The following is a 20,191-nucleotide window of genomic DNA, read 5'->3' on the forward strand; positions in this document are numbered from 1 at the left end:
GCCGAGGTGCTGTGAGCCACTGTCTGCATTCACACATCGCAGGGCCTTGGCGAGTCGACGGCAGCAACTTTTGATATGGCCGAGGTCAGGTGGTTGATCCAACGCCGATGATGAGATGCCGCAGTGACGGTTTAGTAAAGCGGCAGCGGCTTGGCGCTAGAAAACTTGGCGACTCAAAGCAGGCACGGCTGCGACAGCCGTCAGGCGGTTTAGTGAAGCGGCAGCGGCTCAAGGCCACTGTGGCGACTTGAAGAAACTGGCCGGCTCAACGGCAGCGACCCACAGCTGTAGAGGGCAGGAACGGCATGACGCGGCCGCGGCGACTCAGTAGCCACTGGCCATAGCACGGCGGAGCTGGTGACTTCGAGGGAAATCCGCGGCGGCTCGTCGCGGCGAATCCGGGTCGTGAACGTCGACTCCAGTGGAAGTGAACCGGCGAGGCGAGGTGAGGAGATCCGCGCAGACGGGCACTTGGTGAGCCGACGGCGGAGGCGGTTTGCGGCGGCTCGAAGCGGCAGGCCGGTTTGCTGCAGGTGGAAGTGATCCAGCAGGAAGCAACGGGCCGCTCGGCTTGAAGTATGGCGGCATAGGGGGCCGGCTTGTGGTGCAGCGTAACAATGGCGGCGATTTGAAACAAACAGAGGTGTTACTCCAAGATGAAGGCAACGGCGAGTCAGCTATGACTGGAGGCGACTCACGGAGGTGACCCAGGGCAGCCTAGAGGCAGAATCCGGTCGATTCCGAGGCAGGCAACAGCCCGTTGGTAACGACGGCTCAGGAGCAGCCGTTGTGAGGCGGATTCTGAGGCGAGAGCGGCAGCAGTGAGTTGGACGCGCAACCGGCGACAGCGGAGGCGGAGCGAAGCAGGTACGGCCAGAGCGAGATTGGAAACGACTCGGAGTCGGTATACATCCATCACCAAATCCTCCTCCGATTTGTTGCTGGTTTGACTTTTCTTCTCCAGAGCGAGGTTGGAAACAGCACGGGGTGGCGCAGGAGGCCAGGCGCTTCGCAGGTAGTGATAGCGAAGTCCAGGTCGTAGGCAATTTGACCGATACACATCCAGATCGCCCTGTATTTTTTTTTCTTCAGCAGCGACGAGGCGGGTCGACTCGGAGGGTGGCCTAGCGCGCTGGAATCTTCCCTTAATGCTTCAAACGTCTCCGCGTGATGCATCGGAGTTGATTTAGTCAAAACTTCCTTTCATTAGAACTCACGTATTAGAAGTAGCCCATGGTACTATTCCAAAATTCATCAGATCTCGTAAACCGTGCAGCTACTAGTACTTGGCCATCACTTCTGTGAGTGTAGCAGCAGCAATGGTTCAATTCTCTCGGGAGTTGATGCTGATCCTTCCAAACCGGCTCATTCGAAAAATTGCAAACTTCTCGATCCCTGAAGAGATCCCTTCAAGAACTCAACACCACCGTGCGCGTGCCTCATGGTGGGCGCCAACTGTCGTGGAATTGTCACGGCAGATGTCCTTAGTGTCAGGACTTAGTCGCGAGGCCAACGCATCTATGTGGTAGCTTGAGAGGGGTTGAGCGGGACGAGAAACGTGATGTTTTACCCAGGTTCGGCCCCTCACGGTGGAGGTAAAAGCCTACATCCTGCTTCATTGATATTGATGATGATGATCACGGTTACAAGAATGCTCTATCTCGAGAGCTATCATCTAAACCTAACTTGTCCAACTTGTGGAACTTGTCAATCTTGTCCCTCTTGGGGTGCCCTGCCCCTCCTTATATATGTTGAAGGGGCAGGTTACATGACTAGTCCTAGTTAGATTAGGACTAGTCTCTTTTCTATTACAAGACGGATAGCAATCCAGGTCTTATTCAAACTGTTTAAGTCGGCCTGCTGGGCCACCTCCCGTGATGGGCCGCGGCCTACCTCCATGAGGATACCCGTGTCCCATATCCATGACAGTAGCCCCCGAGCTTTTGGGTGACTCGAAGAGTCGGGCGGAAGGTCTTGATTTTGCTGATGCTTTTGTCTTCCTTGAACGTGGAGCTTTTTTCCGGGTCGTTGACGTAATGGATGCCGAAATGTTGATGAAGAGATTGCCGGGTCATGAAGCGTCGACGTTGATGTTGTCGGGTTGTCCTCCCAGGCTGGATTCTGTCTCCAAGCCGGGTCTTTCTGAATTTTTTCCAACCCCAGTAGCATGTATATCATCTGTAGCCCCCGAGCGCCGGGTTTGTTTAGGCCTTTAACAACCCGGGGGGTCTGTGAACTTGTGTTTTGGTAACGAACAAAGTCTGTTTTTTCACAAATTCTGGCTTGATAGCCCCCGAGGCTTGAGGCGACTCGAGGAGTCATCTTCAAGCTCTTTGTTCCTGAAATAAAACACATGAATGCATTACACCGTTCGTGATATATAAAACAAAATTAAATAATAATTTTGATGACTTTGTCAACTTGTGTTCAAGTTATTAATCGTTCGACTCGACTAAGTAGGCTTTCGTGTGGACTTTTTTCATGGAATATGATATGTTCAGGGTCGACAAAGTCCATGATAGGCATCAGAGTCGATTGACAATACCGTACCCACTACTTGGTCGGTTATGAGTTGCATCTGACTTAGTAAAGAACGAACGTAAAATTATTTCGCTGATATGTAGGGCACCCATGTTTGAACTGTGCATCGTGGCAAATAGTCCTCTTTGGTAACCTTACGACTCAACTTTATGAGAAGAAATTATAGCCCCCGAGATTAACTCAAAGGTGCTGGATATATATAATTGACTGGAAAAAAAAGTGAAAACCCTATCCTACTTTCCCCTTTCTACTTCCACTCCAGTGCTTGCCTCGCTCACTCGACAATTGTTTCTTCCCCTTTTGTTAGGGTTTTCTTCCTCTGGGCGGCGGCGACTTGTCTCCTCGCCATAGAGATCTTGATCTACCCCGCCTCCTTCCCTCCGCCGGCGGTCGGGGTCCCTTGACCCTGACCATGGCAGCAACGGACGAAGCGATGGGGACCCTACCGCTCGTGGACATGGTTTCTTCGGGCAAGAGAACTAAGGAAGATGGTGCATCCTCGGGTGCGGCGGAAACGGATCTGGCGGCAATGATGGAAGAATTGAGTCTGAAGGAAGACGATCTGCAGGACGTAGTGGTAGAGGAGGATGAACTTCCGGCTGAAGCAACCCGCTGGATGGCTCTGGCTAGGGTTCATACGGAGAAATCTTACAACCAGTATTGGTTCTACAGGAACGTGCGGGTCACATGGGATCTGGCGAAGGAAGTTAAAATCAGACCTCTGGAGGATAACTTGTATACGTTACAGTTCGCGTGCCTTGGCGATTGGGAGCGTGTAATGGAGGAGGGTCCGTGGACTTTCAAGGGCAAAGCGGTGATCTTGGCACCCTATGATGGTTTCACTAAACCCTCCTTGATCGATCTCACCAAACTGGACATATGGATGCAGATCCACGACCTTCCGGATGGTTTCTTCCCTAAGATCAAAGCGCTCTCGGCGACGGTTGGAGAGTTCATTTACGCTGAGCCGAAGTCCCAAGATTTTGAGGGGAACTTTGCACGGGTGAGGGTGAAGATTGATGTAACAAAGCCACTAAAGAATGCAGTTTCTCTGGTTATCAAGAAGAAGGATGTGATGCAGCGAGTGATCTTCTGGGTGAAATTCGAGAGGCTCCCGGATTGGTGTGCGGTATGTGGTTATCTGGGGCATCTGTTTAAGGAATGTGGTGACGGTGTTTGGGCACCAAAAGCACTAGTTTTTAAGGATCTGAAAGCTAGCTGGTTCAGAGGCCCGGGCAGCGGTCCTGGTGAAGGAAGAGGCAACAGTAACAGAGGGGGAAGAGGTCGAGGCCGATCAGGCGGTGGCCGGAGTCGCGGTGCAGCATATGATAACCATCCTGAGGATTTTATGGACTCAGATGAACGCCAAGATGACATCACAATGGATGATGCTGATCTGAACAGGAAGAGGGGGATGATAGTTGCTTCGCTGGGTAACAAAGCAAACGGCCCCCAACCTTCAATCCAGGGAGGCAAAACTCCTATGGTGCAGAAAGCAAAAGCTCCAGAGAGCCCCTCGTCCAAGCAAGAGCCGAAGAGAAACAAGCCAAGTTCAAGTGATTCTACCAACACAAAGAGCACAGCTCAAACCAAAACTTCTGATGCGCGTTTGGCGGGCCTCCCGGTGGGGTCGCGCCTAGCGCAATGAGTTGCCTGGTGTGGAACTGTCGTGGGGCTGGCAAACCCGCGACAGTTCGAGAGCTTCGAGATCTCTCGAGGCAACATGCCCCCTCTATTGTATGCATGTTAGAAACCCAAATAGAGGGCTCACGTGTTGAGAATATGGTAGGATCATTAGGCTTTGATAAGAGTTTTGCTGTAAGCAGTAGAGGTAGAAGTGGTGGTCTTGGTATTTTTTGGAACGAAGCAATAAAGTTGGAAATTCTTGGCTACTCAGAGTATCATATAGATGTACTTGTGAAAGAGTTATTCCCGGTGCAAACTAGGATTACTTTTGTCTATGGAGAAGCACAAACGCAAGAATGATATAAAACATGGGATATGTTGTGTGGTATTGCAAACACCAGCAGTCATCCATGGGTTGCGATCGATGACTTCAATGAAGTGCTACATGGCCACGAGCATGATGGAGTATGCGCGAGAAGCCAAGCACAGATGGATCTATTCCGCGACGCTCTGGATACTTGCAGCCTTACTGATATTGGTTACAAAGGGCAGAGCTGGACGTTTGAGAAAAAAGTAGCTGGAGGAACATTTACAAGGGTGAGGTTGGATAGAGCAGTGGCTACGCCGGACTGGTTAATGGCGTTCCCGACAGCAGAGGTTAAACACCTGGCGGCAGCTAGCTCAGATCACGTACCCTTGTTTCTTACGCTGCAAGAATTGCATGCATGCAGGCGGGGCCCAAAACCTTTTAAATATGAAGTATGCTGGGAGCGGGATGAGTCGCTTGGTCCGGTAGTGGCCAGCCAGTGGACAGCGGCGCCAGGCGAGTCAGTGGAGCAGGTCAAGACAAAGCTACAGGGGCTGTCGGGAGAACTATCTACCTGGGATCGCGTGCACTTTGGAAATGTGTGAAAGGAAATCAGTGAATTAAAAACAAAACTACATATTTGCCGTGCAACACCAGGGAGATCAGGGCCGACTAGGGAGGAGATAAAAATCACAGATCGACTTGTTGAACTGTTTCACCGAGAGGAGATACTATGGCGGCAGCGTGCTCGTATTGACTGGTCGATCCACGGTGATAAGAACACATATTTTTTCCATTTGCGTGCGAGCAGGCGAAGAAGGAAAAACCAAATAAAAGAACTAGTTCGCCCGGATGGTTCGATGACAGATAATGCTATGGAGATGGAGCAAATGGCGACGTCCTTTTACAAAACCATGTACACGTCTGAAGGTGTAGCAAATATGGAGCCCGTGTTGGACACTATTCCACGCAAAGTCACTGATATGATGAATGATGCTTTGAATGCTCCATACAGAGAAGAGGAAGTTAAATCAGCTCTTTTTCAGATGTTCCCGACTAAAGCTTCGGGCCCGGACGGATATCCAGCTCATTTCTTCCAGCGTCACTGGGAGGTTTGTGGAGATGATGTGACAAAGGCAGTGTTAAGAATAGTAGAGGGCACAGAATCAGCAGCGTGCATTAATGAAACAGTCCTGGTGCTAATACCAAAGGTAAAAAACCCTACTTTGTTAACTCAATTCAGACCGATTAGCCTTTGCAACGTACTATATAAGATTGCCTCGAAAGTGATCGCTAATCGTCTGAAAGTGATTTTACCTGAGATAATTTCTGAAGAGCAATCAGCGGTTGTTCCTGGAAGGTTGATAACCGATAACATTATCACATCTTATGAATGCCTCCACTTCATGAAGAGGAACAAAGCAAAAAAGCACCAATCCTTTGCACTCAAGCTCGACATGATGAAGGCATATGACAGGGTCGAGTGGCCCTACCTGAGGGCGGTGATGATGAAATTGGGCTTCACAGAAAGATGGGTAAATATAGTCATGAGCCTAGTAACGTCTGTCAAGTTCTTGGTGTTATTCAATGGGAACAAGTTGGAAGAGTTTGAGCCATCCAGAGGAATCAGACAAGGGGACCCAATCAGTCCATATTTGTTCTTGCTAGCAGCAGAGGGCCTGTCGTGCCTTTTAAAATCCAAGAGTGAGTCATCCCATCTGAGTGGTTTACAAGTGGCACCGTCGGCGCCCCAAGTAAGTCACTTATTATTTGCTGATGACAACCTGCTGTGTAAGGCAAGTATTGCGGGTGCTGAAGAGGTGAACCTAGTACTGAACAGTTACTGTGAAGCTTCGGGCCAACGGATTAACTTTGCTAAATCATCTATTTACTTTAGTAAGGGTGTTCCTGATAGCACTCGGGATGTCATCAAAGAGTCTCTCAATGTCCCTAATGAAACACTCAATGAGAAGTACCTGGGTATGCCGTCTAACATAGGTACTTCAAAAAATGGGGTCTTCAAATACCTGAAAGATCGGCTATGGAGCAAAGTGCAGGGTTGGCTTGAGAATACTATGTCTACAACGGGAAAAGAGGTATTGGTAAAAGCGGTGGCACAAGCTGTACCGGTTTTTTCCATGTCCTGTTTCAAGTTACCAAGGGGACTCTGTGAACATCTTAATATGCTTATAAGAAAATTCTGGTGGGGATCGAAGGATGGCAAGAGGAAACCTCATTGGGTCTCTTGGAAGTCGATGACAGAGCCAAAAGGCATGGGGGGGCTTGGGTTCAAGGAATTCGAGCTCTTTAACCTATCTATGTTAGCGCGTCAAGCATGGAGACTCCTTCAGAATCCCGACACTCATCCAAGTCACGCGTCTTAAAGAGCGTATACTTCCTTGATACAGATATTTTGCATGCAAATCTTGGCAGTCATCCAAGTCAGGTATGGCGTGCGATTGTGGAAGGCCGGGACACCCTAAAGCAAGGCATTATCCGACGCATAGGCAATGGTGAAACTACGTATATATGGGCTGATACCTGGCTGCCAAGGGATGAGATGATGCGACTTTACGGGTGCCGGGTGGCCGATCCACCAAACCGGGTTGCCGAACTGATAGATAACACAAGTGCTACATGGAATGTACAACTTGTTAATCAAGTTTTCATGGCGATGGATGCTAAGGTAATCTTAAGTATACCTTTATGCACGCATAACACGGATGATTTTTGGAGCTGGAACTATGAAAGGAATGGTGTTTTCTCGGTCAAGTCAGCATATCGCATGCTAGTGGAAACGAGACGGCGTCGGGAGGCATGGGTCGAAGGTACAGCAGGCTCTTCAACGACATCAGTTGAAGAAGGATCGTGGAAAACATTATGGAACACCAAGGTTCCAGGGAAAGTTAAGATGTTCTTGTGGCGATTATCACGCCAGTCCCTCCCGACGGAAGATGTTCGGGCCCATAGACACATGACAGACAGCTCTGCATGCGGGATGTGTGGCTCGCTAGATTCATGGCGTCACTCCTTGCTAAACTGCACATCGTCGCGGTGTGTGTGGGCGCTAGTTGATGATGACCTAGCCCAAATGATGGTCGCCACTACCGAACCAAAAGCCAAGCTGTGGCTGTTCACGCTGATGGATTCCCTGTCACACGAGCAATTTGTGTTGCTAGCAGTCACGCTGTGGGCTATATGGACAGCACGGCGGCGGGCAATCCATGAAGGTATATTTTAAACTCCACATGCCACTACAGAATTTGTAAAAAGATTCATAATGGAGCTGGAGGTGCTTGAGAATATGACGGTAAAAGCAGTGCGAGGCGGCCTTCTTGGCCAGACTAGGCCACGAGCACCACCGGTGGGCTGGTTTAAAATCCATGTCGATGCCGGCGTCAGAACTGGGAGGGGTGGTTCAGCAGCTGCGGTTTGCAGAGATCATCAAGGCAACTACATGGAAAGTTCGGCATTGGTCATTGCGGGAGTGGACGACCCGGCTATTCTGGAGACAATTGCATGTCGAGAAGCACTTGCGCTGGCGGAAGATCTCAACCTTAACAATCTGATCATCGCTTCCGATGCTAAGCAAGTAGTCAATGATATTTCAAAAGCACACAAGGGCAGAAACGCTGCAATTGTTCAAGAGATTAAAAGTAGAGCTTCTTCTTTTTCCTGTAATTTTGTGTTCGAAGGTCGTGCGGCTAATGGAGACGCACATAAACTTGCCAAATATTCACTCTCACTAGGGCTGGGGCGCCACATCTGGTTAGGCCAACCCCAGGCTCCGACTTGTATCCCACACTCTGTGGAATTTGATGAATAAATTGGCTTTTTCCCCTAAAAAAAACTTCCACTCCAGTCGCCGCCGCGCCTCCACTCCACTCCATTTATTAGCTTCTCCCCTTCAGTCCGCGCGTCGCCGCGTCTCAACCCCACTCCATTCCGGCCATGGCCGCCATCGTCGAGAACGTCATGGGCTGGCGCCCCGGCGGTGTAAATACCGTGGCAAGTGCCGCCTCCCTCTCCCCCGCCGTCGACTACGACGGCGAGGACCGCATCAGCGCCCTCCCCGACGACCTCCTCCGCAGCATCGTCTCACGCCTCCCCGTCAAGGACGCAGCCCGCACCGCCTCCCTCGCCTCCCGCTGGCGCCACCTCTGGCGCTCCACCCCGCTCTCCCTCAACGACGCCGACCTGCCCCGATCCGTCGTCGCCCGCGCCCTTGCCGACCACCCGGGCCCCTTCCGCGCCATCCACATCACCCGCTGCCGGTTCGCGTCCCACGAGCGCGAGATCGCAGAGTGGCCGCGCCTCTTCGCTGCCAATGGCATCCAGCACCTCGTCCTCGTCAACGACGCCGACCTCGCCAGGTTCCCCCCCGACGCCATGCGCCTCCCCGCGGACATCCTCCGCTGCGCCTCACTCCATCGCCTCTTCCTGGGTTTCTTCACGTTCCCGGACACCGCTGGTCTCTCCCGCCGAGCCGACGTCCTGCCCCGCCTCCAGGAACTCAGCATGTTCACGACCAGCATCAGCGACGAGGACCTCGACTACATGCTCGCTTGCAGCCCGGTTCTGGAGAAGCTCGCGTTCGTGCTCAGCTGTACACCCGATTTCATCCATCTACGGAGCAGAAGCCTCCGGTGCGTGCTCCTCTGGATCTTCATGGCAGACGAGGTTGCCGTGGTGGATGCCCCGCTCCTGGAGCGGCTCTTCTTGCTGGAAGCGCCCCGTGGAGGACATGCTGAGAGTACTATGATGATCAAGATTGCTCATGCGCCCAACCTGCAGGTGCTCGGCTTCTTGGAGCCAGGATTTCACCGGCTGCAGATCGGCGACAATGTCATTGAGGTATAAACTTCCCAAGATTCCATGGATTGCTAATAATGTGTATAGAGAATAGAGATGCATGACATATATATCTGCTTTTGGTGCATTGTTCCACCATTGCAGCCTGGCACAAAGCGGAGCCCAAGCACAGTGCTTCCAAGCATCAAGATATTGGCATTTAAAGTTAATTTTGGTGTCATAGAGCATGTCAAGATGCTGGTGGCCTACCTCAGATGCTTTCCCAACATTGAGACGCTGCACATCGAGGTGAGATCCTAGCACCCCATGCAATTATTCAGTCGGTTTAGCACCTAAAGTCTTTCATGCATTGGCACTCATACTACTATTTATTAGCAATGGAAATTATTGCTTCTTGCATTATCTATCTCTAATTAACCATTTACTGATATGATGTTCCATTCTTTATAACTGAACCCACTGGAAGTGGTTATTTGGCACTCATACCACTATTTATTAGCAATGGAAATTATTGCTTCTTGCATTATCCATCACTAACGAACCATTTACTGATATGACATTCCAGTCTTTGACTGAACCCACTGGAAGTAGTTATTTGGCACTCATACCACTATTTATTAGCACTGGAAATTATTGCTTCTTGCATTATCCATCTCTAATTAACCATTTCCTGATATGATGTTCCAGTCTTTAACTGAACCCACTGGAAGTGGTTAATTGGCACTCATACCAGATACCACTATTTATTAGCAATGAAATTATTGCTTCTTGCATTATCCATCACTAACGAACCATTTACTGATATGACATTCCAGTCTTTGACTGAACCCACTGGAAGTAGTTATTTGGCACTCATACCACTATTTATTAGCACTGGAAATTATTGCTTCTTGCATTATCCATCTCTAATTAACCATTTCCTGATATGATGTTCCAGTCTTTAACTGAACCCACTGGAAGTGGTTAATTGGCACTCATACCAGATACCACTATTTATTAGCAATGAAATTATTGCTTCTTGCATTATCCATCTCTAATTAACCATTTACTGATAGTATGATATTCCAGTCAACTCAACCCACTGAAGTGGTTATCTGGCACTCATACCAAGCAATGGAAACTGTTGCTTCTTGCATTATCCATCTCTAATTAACCATTTACTGATATGATGTTCCAGTCTTTAACTGAACCCACTGGAAGGAACCATGCCAAGTTCTGGCACGAGCTCTCTACTATTGAATGCATCAAGTCCCACGTCAAGAAGATGGTTATCCATGAATACAGAGGGAACAAAGTTGAACTTGAATTCCTTAAGTTCATCTCCACGAGCGCGCAAGAGCTCCAAGCTTTGTATGTTCTGCTGAACAGAGAGAGTCTTACTTCGGTGGCCAAGGCGGATAAGATGACAAGCAAACTGGTGGCTCTCTCGGGTGTACCATGGAGCTGTGATTGTAAGATGATGGTGCTAGGCCCTAAATTTCAGAATGACTGGAGCATCCAGAAAGCATCTGATCTTACCGTCGACGACCCTTTCCATTGGTGAGTTTGTGGCTGGCTATACATTTGCGTGAACCAAAGCGTTTTCTGGGGGAATCATTTGCTGTTCTACATATGCAATGTCACTGTTTAATTTGTAGGCAAGACTATGTCTGTTCTTGACAAAGAACATGAAGACTTCAACTAGAGCACGAGTACACGTGGAAGTGTTGAACTGTCTGTGCTATGCTTCATTCAGAATGGACCGTATTATGTAATGCCCCTATGTTTGTTCCTAGTCTAGTAAAAGACTAGTATCAGGATGCCAAACGCTGTGTGCTTTTATTTCTGCTATATATTTCGGTGTTGCTTCATAAACCAGCAAGCAATCTTGGATCTACTATGTACTCTACCCTTCCAGTCAGCCTAGACCTGTTGATCAAGTAGCACCTGAAGGTGGAAAGAACGATCTGCCTTACTGCTCACCCACACTGAGTTAATCTGCATATTGACCACTCCACGCCCAGATCGTAACACTTCACTAGACTGCCGCCACCGCAAGAAGATGCTTTATATGGTCGGCGTGTTTGTTATGGAACCTTTATCATGTGTCGCCTCCCTCCTTGCAAACACGTCGGGCATCCCTTGTGCTTCCTATCAACCCCATTGAACACGGTTTCGTAAACAAACTGCAAAATCAGACTACGGCATCATTGCGATGACTGCAAATCGCCCCCTCCTTGCCCAGGACGCTGTAAATTTTTGTCCATGTTTTTGAGAATGGAAGAGCCCTTGCTCGAGGCAGACGTTGGCATGGTGATCCTCGAAGCAAAGGCGTCTACCTGAACCTCTATCAAGTTGGCTAGAAAGCAAGTTACGTACAGAGCAACTTTCTTTTCTCCTTTTTGCTGTATTGATTCTCTATTTTATTTTCTGTTTTTTAATTTTATTTGGCACTCCTTTTTTATTTTAAAAGAGCACTACTCCCCTGCTGCTTTTGGGTCATTATCGCCGCAGAAAATTCTTTGCCCGTGGATGAAGGGTAACATAAGAGGCTATGATGGACTGCCGACTGCTCCATGCTTGTGGCCGCAAGCTCACCAGGCTAGTCAAGGTCTTCCGTCTAATGATAAAATCCCAGGCCGCATAAGAGGCTACTACAGCGAGCAACCGTAAGCCTGCAAGTAAAACGCGCAGATGATGAAAATATGATACGTAGAACTTTAGCTCACGCGCCGATTGGTCTAGCTAATACTTCCTTCGTTCCTAAATAGAAGTCTTTTTGCTTCGTATATGTAGGAGTAGTCCATATTGGAATCTCTAAAAAGACTTGCATTTAGGAACGGAGGGAGTAGAATGGAATGAAGTGTTGTAGTACAGGTTAAACGGGTCACCGGGGGCAACTCACTTCAGACAAAGCATGACAATGCCAAGTTCTGGAATCCAGGCCAAACACTCTCGAGTCTATCTTTGGTGAGTATCTTTATATACGTGACTGAAGATTAACATTGCCTACTCGTCCCAAACCAAAAAAACTTACGCAGATGCGCGACGAGATGCGCCGTTCATACATTCCGGCCATGCTGATGGCCACCAGCTTGCTACTCATGGCTGCTTCATCTCCTGCTCCGAGCAACAGCACCGACCTTGCGGCGCTGCTGGCTTTCAAATCCCAGCTCTCCGACCCTTCGGCTACCATTGCCAATAACTGGACAACTTATGCGTCCTTCTGCAGCTGGACCGGTGTGTCGTGCAGCCGCCGTCACCACCAGCGTGTCACTGCTTTGGAGCTGCCGGACATTCCGCTTCATGGAGAGCTCAGCCCTCACCTCGGTAACCTCTCTTTCCTCCACACCATCAACCTAACCAACACAAACCTCACTGGTTCTATCCCAGCTGAGCTTGGAAGATTAGCTCGTCTTAGGTATCTTGATCTTGGCTACAATAGCCTGTCGGATACAATCCCGTCTAGTGTAGGAAACCTCACGAAGCTCCAATTTCTTGTCCTAAATTTCAACCAGCTCTCGGGGCAGATCCCCGGTGAGGTGCGAAACATGCGTAGCCTTAGGTACTTCTCTCTCGTAACAAATTCCATTACGGGCCTCATGCCGAATTTTTCATTTGACAACACACCTTCACTGAGCTACATAATTATGATGAACAACAGTCTGTCTGGCCCAATACCATCTGGTATTGGCTCCTTGCTCATGCTCAAGTTTCTTTACTTGAAGTGGAACCAGCTCACTGGTCCAGTACCTCCTACCATCTTCAACATGTCGAGGATTGTTGACATGCGTCTGGGGAACAACAATCTAACAGGTCATATACCAGAAAATAGAAGCTTTAGCCTCCCCATGTTGCAACAATTTGATCTCTATCAGAACAAATTCGAGGGTCAAATTCCATTGGGCCTTGCATCGTCCCAGCATCTTCAGCTACTTTCCGTTGCTGCAAATCTATTTGTGGATGTGGTGCCGGTATGGCTGGCTAAGCTACCACAACTTACGCTGATTTCTATGGGTGACAATGCCCTAGTTGGCCCGATCCCGCCTGTGCTTGGAAATCTCACCATGCTCAACTTCCTTGACATCTCGTACTCCAACATAAGCGGAGATATTCCTGTGGAATTGGGAGAACTGAGACAACTGACTTGGTTGCACCTTTCGGACAATCAACTAACAGGTCCCTTACCAGAATTTCTAGGAAATTATTCAAAAATGTCTGTCTTAAGTTTGGGATGGAATCGGCTGACTGGACCAGTACCGTCAACACTTGGAAATAACAGGCCTCTAGTGTATCTTGATATTCGAGAGAATCATCTCCAAGGGGATCTTGGTTTCTTGGCCAGCCTTTGCGATTGTCGGCAACTTCAAACCCTTGCCATATCAAATAATCCTTTCTCTGGGAGTATCCCCAGCTATTTCGGTAACCTCTCGACTAACCTGGTAGTAGTTGAAGCAAAGAATAACCATTTGGTTGGTGGGATTCCAGAAACACTATCAAATCTTAGTGGTCTTCGTCTGATAAGCTTTTCCAACAACCATCTTACCAAAGAAATACCAGAATCCATCTCTAAGTTGGAGAATCTCCAGGCACTTGATCTCGCTGGAAATAGAATGGTTGGCCAAATCCCTGTACAAATTGGTATGCTGAGAAATATTGTAGAGTTACAACTCTCGGACAATATGTTATCTGGCTCCATACCATATGCCATGGACAACCTCACCATGTTAGAGCACGTTTCATTATCTTATAACCATCTATCTTCGACAATACCATCAAGCTTCTTTTATCACAGTAACCTTATCCAACTAGATCTGTCACATAATTCCCTAACCGGTACATTACCTTCTGAACTTAGCCATATGCAAAGTATGGACGTGATGGATCTTTCTAGTAACCTCTTGGGTGGTAGCCTTCCAAGTTCATTCGGACAGGTTGCCATGTTATTAACCTACCTAAATCTTTCACACAGCTCATTTAAGGGTTTAGTCCCAAACTCTTTCGGCCGCTTAACCAACTTAGAAACATTGGACCTATCGTCAAACAATCTTTCAGGTACAATACCAGAATACCTCGTTAACTTCACCTACCTTTCTTCTCTGAACCTCTCCTTCAATAGGTTAGAAGGGCAAATACCAAATGGACGTGTTTTCTCAAACATCACCTTGCAATCTTTGATGGGGAATGTTGGGCTATGTGGTGCTCCTCGTCTAGGACTGTCACCGTGTCCGCACAAGTCTCACTTGACTTATAGTCGACACATCCTCAAATTTATACTCCCGGTTGTCATCATTGGAGTTGGTGCATTTGCAACCACCATGTACCTAATGGTCAGAAAGAAAAATAAGAAACAATCTTATGGTACGGCTTCTACTAGCATGACTGATCTGATCAGCCATAGGTTAGTATCCTACCATGAGATTGCTCGTGCCACTGAAAATTTCAATGAGGACAACCTACTTGGTACCGGTAGTTTTGGCAAAGTTTTCAAAGGCCAACTAGATGATGGTTTGGTGGTTGCAATAAAAGTGCTCAATATGCAAGTCGAGCAGGCTGTGAGGAGTTTTGATGCTGAATGTCAAGTGTTGCGCATGGCTCGGCATCGCAACTTAATACAAATATTAAATGCGTGTTCCAGCCTGGATTTCAAGGCACTGCTCCTTCAGTACATGCCCAATGGTAGCATGGAGACACACTTGCACAATGAAATAAGGGAACCACTAAGATTCATCCAGAGATTGGACATTATGCTTGGCGTGTCAGAGGCAATGGAGTACCTGCACCATCATCATTTCCAAGTTGTCTTGCACTGCGACCTGAAGCCTAGCAATGTGTTGTTCGATGACGACATGACGGCGCATGTTGCCGACTTTGGCATTGCAAAGTTACTTCTACGTGATGACAACTCCATGGTTTCAGCAAGTATGCCGGGGACAATTGGGTACATGGCCCCTGGTATGTACTTGTTATGATCACACAGAAGCAATTTATTTGAATAGATAACCATCATTTATTGGTTTGATTAATTAATTATGTTGATTTTTTTTTTGGCTTGACCAGAGCTAGCATTCATGGGAAAGGCATCACGAAAGACTGACATGTTCAGCTTCGGGATCATGTTGCTTGAAGTCTTCACAGGGAAGAGGCCCACAAACGCTATGTTCGTTGGAGAATCTAGCCTTAGGCAGTGGGTTTCGCAAGCATTTCCAGCAAAGCTCGTTGATGTTTTGGATGAGAAGCTACAGCAGGGTGAAGAAATGAACCTTGCCTTCCATCACCAAACAATTAATACTTCATCGTCGTCATCATCCATTTCCTGCAATGGAAACTTTCTTGTGTCGATATTCCAGCTGGGTCTAGAGTGTTCGGACGATTCTCCCAGTCAGAGGGCAAGCATGAGCGACGTGGTCGTGAGGCTCAAAAACATTAAAAAGGATTACTCTGCTTTCATGGCAGCAACTCAAAGCGCGCAACAACGTTCATGAGATAATGTTTTAGTGCGTCTATGTAGTGCATAATTTTCACTTTTCCACTCATATGGTAGTTATTTTAAGAAAATAGCAATACACCTGTGGAAAGAGGATTTTCTGCAACTGGTTGCCGGTGCAAGTAATATTCTCTCTCCTCTTCATTTTTTTCTGATTCTCAAAAAATGTGAAATAATTCAGGAATGTTAGTAATGCTACGTAATGTGTACTTGTAAAGATTCATCCAATAATGCAATGATTTGTGAATTAGACAAAAATGACAAGATTTAAACGAATAGTGTGTTTTCATCTTGAGTTTGATTGGATAATTTAGCTATCAATTCTTGAAAGTTGACATGCCTTGCGTAGTTGTGTTGGCTTATGCTCTGCTATAGAACGGGGCAGTGAGTGCACGGATATTCAGTTATTCACTGATTACTTGCGCACATAGGTACACATGAGTAAAAATTCTTAGCATCAATCAGGAACCGTATAGGTGCTTACTGGCACTGCCTGTTGTGATTTACTTCCTGTACCACAAGAGAGTTCATCATTCATGGGTGGCTGACAGGGCATCTTCAGTTTAAGCTGCCGGCGTCGTTACTATGTGGTTTGAATCTGAATTTGCACTAAAACTGGTAGTGAAGTTCTTATTTTCGTCTGGTTTAGATCCCTAGACCATTGTGTTACACATGTGGAGCGTCAACAAAAGCCCGTGCGTTGTCTATGATGTTGCGCACATGTTATTTCTGCAGTAAGAAGCTTTCAGAGGGCATAGCTTCAAAGTTATTTCTGCAGAAGCTTTTTTCCTTTCAGTAAACAGGAATGCAAATGCTCCATTTGCGGCTTCAGAAGGTGGTAGTGTCTTCATAAGAAGATCATCTGATTTCCCATTCGGAACTTCCTTCGAAATTTTGAAGTCTTTTCTGGTTGATGTTTATGCTTCACACCGTTTCTCCCCTCTTTTGCTTTGAGATTTCTGCATGTTCCGGCTATTGCTGATAACCTAACATTATATATGAGTTGATCCCCATGTGTGTGTGCCTGAAGTCCGAACTATTGAGACGATCATTCAGTTGTTTGCCATGTTTACTTGTGTCGATAAAATCTCAAAAGTTGATTAATTGGTGGTGACTTGTTATTAACTACTCCCTCTGTTCATAAATATAAGATGTTTTGAAATATAAACTACATATGAACTGAAATGGGTGAACAAACACACCAAAACGTGTCTATAGACATCCGGTTCAAAAAAAAGTTAGAACATCTTATATTTGTGAACGGAGGGAGCAGTTAAACTCCGAACTTGCCAGCCAAACTCAGGGTGGACGTCTGATTCCGCCCTTTCCCACCACCGCCATAGTATCATCCCCTTCCCAGCTACCTCGCGCCAGGAAAACCTTGCCCGGTGGACGGCGGTCATGCCTCCTTTGCGCCGCAAGAGCTCTTGGCGGCAGCCATTTTCAGCGGAGGCTATCCTGAGATATAACTCCTGGGGAGGCTTTCTGATGGCTGAAAAGTATGAAAACTAGAGTGGTGACGGTTCAACAGTTACATGACTACATGAGAGAAACTATAAAACTGAAACTGAAAGTTTTTCTGCATCAATAAAATAACAGATAATACTGTTCAGGAATATGTAGCAGCAAAAGCTGCAATGCAGAAATCAGGAGCACACCTAAGTAGCTTGGTATACTCTGATCATCTGATGATGATGAAATTGACATAGACGACATCAAACAGGGGAAAATAAAATTAGCATAAACATGTTCGGAAGGAGGATCAGACTGATCTTTTACATCAGGATTAAACAGAGTAGATAACAGTTACTAGTACACTCTGAATGAAGCATAGTACAGCTAGCTTAAACACTTTCAGACACTCATTCTCTAGTTGAAATCTTCATGTTCTTTGTCAAGAACAGACATACTTGCCTACAAACTAAACAGTGCCCTTGCATATGAAGAACAGTAAATCACTCTCTGCAGAGAAAGAAAAAAAATCTTTTGATCATGTAAATGTATAACCAGCCTCAATTCATTAGTGAAAAGGGTCGTCGACAGTAAGATCAGATGCCTTCTGGATGCTCCAATTACTCTGAATTTCAGGGCCTAGCACCATTATCTTGCAATCACAGCTCCATGCTACCTCCGAGAGATCCACCAATTTGCTTGTCATCTCTGCCTGCTTGGACACCGAAGTAAGACTCTGTCTGTTTAGCAGAACATACAATGTCTGTAGCTCTTGCGCTTTCCTGGAAATGAACTTAAGGAATTCAAGTTCACTTCGTTTCCCTCTATATTTATGGAAAACCATCTTCTTGAGGTGCGACTTGATGCATTCAACTAGGGAGCTCCTGCCAGAACTTGGCATGGTTTTTTCCAGTGCGTTCAGCTATAGACTGAAACATCATATCAGTAAATGGTGCATTAGAGAGATGGATCATGCAAGAGGTAATGATCTTCCATTGCTCATAAATAGTGGTATGGGGGTCAAGTAACTGATTGAATAATTGCATGGGATACAAGGATATCACCTCGATGTGCAGCGTGTCAATGTTGGGAAAGCATCCGAGGTAGGCCACCGTCATCTTGACATCCCTTAAGACACCAAAATTAACCTTCAAAGCCAATATATTGACGCTTGGAACCACTGTACTTGGGCTCGGCACTGTGCCAGGCTGCAATGGCCAAACATGCACCAAAAGAAGCAAATATGTCACCTCATACATATCAACAGGTTTCCCAAGCATTACTATGTACCGAGAGAGTGATGGAATCCTGGAAAGTTCATACATTGATGTTATTGTCGCCGATCTGCAGCCGGTGAAATCTTGGCTCCAAGAAGCCGAGTGCCCGCAGGTTGGGCACACAAGCAATCTTGATCATCACAATACTCCTATCGTCACCTCTGCGGGGCGCTTCCAGCAGGAAGACCACGCACCGGAGGCTCTTGCAGCGGAGGTGGAAGGCATCGGGGGTACCGCTGAATACGAACGTGAGCTTCTCCAGAACCGGGCTGCAATCGAGCATGTAGAGCAGGTCCCATTCGCTGATGCTGCAAGCAAACATGCCGAGCTCCTGAAGGCGAGGCAGCACGGAGGCACGGAGGCAGAGATGTCCGTGAACGGTGTGTGGTCCAAGTACACCGCGGGAGAGAGCAGCGGTGTCCGGGAACGTAAAGAATCCCAGGAAGAGGCGCTGGAGTGAGGCGCAGCGGAGGATGTCGGTGGGGAGCTTGGCGACGCCCTCGTCGTTGACGAGGACGAGGTCCAGGATGCCCTTGGCGGCGAGGAGGCCCAACCACTCCGCGAGCTCACGCCCGTGGGATGCGAACCTGCAGCGGGCGATGTGGGTGGCGCGGAAAGGGCCCGGGTGGTCTGCGAGGACGCGAGCGACCGCAGAGGGGGACAGGTCGGCGTCGCTAGGGCTGGACACGAGCCGAGCCGAGCCGAGTTTGATCTGAGCTAGGCTTTGGCTCGCCCATGAGCGAGCTGGCTCGGCTCGGCTCGGTTGGTGAACGAGCCTACTTTTATTGGCTCGGCTCGTCTTGCCTCCTGCTCGGTCCAGCCCGAGCGGCTCGTGTGAGTGAGTGCCGATGTATGTTCAGTCTTCAATATGCATGGGAGCGGCCGGTGTGTGCGTGCGCGCCGCTGGGCGATGCCGGTGAAGTGTGGGTGCGTGTGTGTGCTCGCAAAGTCTCCTCCGCGTGGCCGGCTGCTGGGGTCATCGTCGGGAGAGGAGGGCATGGACTGGAGGCCATACCTGCTTTTGCCGGCGAGGAATCACGACAACGACGAACGGCGGCGTCCGGCGCAGCGGCGAACAGGCACATACGCCGTCGGTGTCGACGGCGAGCCATAGAGCTTCATGCGCGGCGAGGAGCGCGGCGTAGGGTGGTGGCCACTGGCTGGACGGCGGCGGGGCGGCAAGCCGCAAACCCTAAGCAGCGGCGGCTGCATTCGCTCGCTGGGGGACGCACATGTGAGTCGGGGTGCTTTTAATGGGCTTGGGCTGCTCCTGTAGGCTGCTATGTCTAGGCAATGGGCTGAGAATTATCTAAAAAAATTAATTGGGCTGCAAAACGAGCCACCGAGTTGGACCGAGCGGAAACCGGCTCGGCTCGGTCGTCGAACGGGCCTAAATTTGCTAGCTCGGCTCGGCCTATTTTCTTGTTGGGCCGAGCTGAGTTGGGCTGAGCTGGAGCGAGTTTCGGGCCGAGCCGAAAAGCTCGCTCGAGCGTCCAGTCCTAGGCGTCGCTGAGGATGAGCGGGGTGGAGCGCCAGAGGTGGCGCCACCGGGAGCACGAGGGCAGCGGTTCGGACGGCGTCCCTGACGGGGAGGTGGGAGACGATGTTGCGGAGAAGGTCGTAGGGGAGGACGCTGATGCGGTCGTCGCCGCCGTACTCAATGGCAGGGGTGAGGGAGGTGGCACTTGCCAGGGCAATTCCACCTCGGTG

General features: G+C 48.5%; 1 protein-coding gene and 1 pseudogene across 1 annotated transcript; one reads left to right on the forward strand and one right to left on the reverse strand.

Annotated features, from left to right (window-relative positions):
• Positions 1-8,412: 8,412 nt before the first annotated feature.
• Positions 8,413-16,018, forward strand: LOC125516870 (probable LRR receptor-like serine/threonine-protein kinase At3g47570). The gene is made up of 7 exons (XM_048682155.1): positions 8,413-9,328; positions 9,431-9,574; positions 10,464-10,825; positions 10,924-10,933; positions 11,022-11,029; positions 12,264-15,220; positions 15,326-16,018. The coding sequence occupies exons 1-7, from the start codon at positions 8,426-8,428 to the stop codon at positions 15,748-15,750; spliced, it is 4,809 nt and encodes a 1,602-aa protein (XP_048538112.1). The 5' UTR covers positions 8,413-8,425; the 3' UTR covers positions 15,751-16,018.
• A 1,228-nt stretch (positions 16,019-17,246) lies between these two features.
• Positions 17,247-19,693, reverse strand: LOC125516871 (annotated as a pseudogene).
• Positions 19,694-20,191: the final 498 nt, after the last annotated feature.

This window comes from Triticum urartu, chromosome 6, assembly GCF_003073215.2.
Source record: "Triticum urartu cultivar G1812 chromosome 6, Tu2.1, whole genome shotgun sequence".
In the NCBI taxonomy this organism is placed as follows: domain Eukaryota; kingdom Viridiplantae; phylum Streptophyta; class Magnoliopsida; order Poales; family Poaceae; genus Triticum; species Triticum urartu.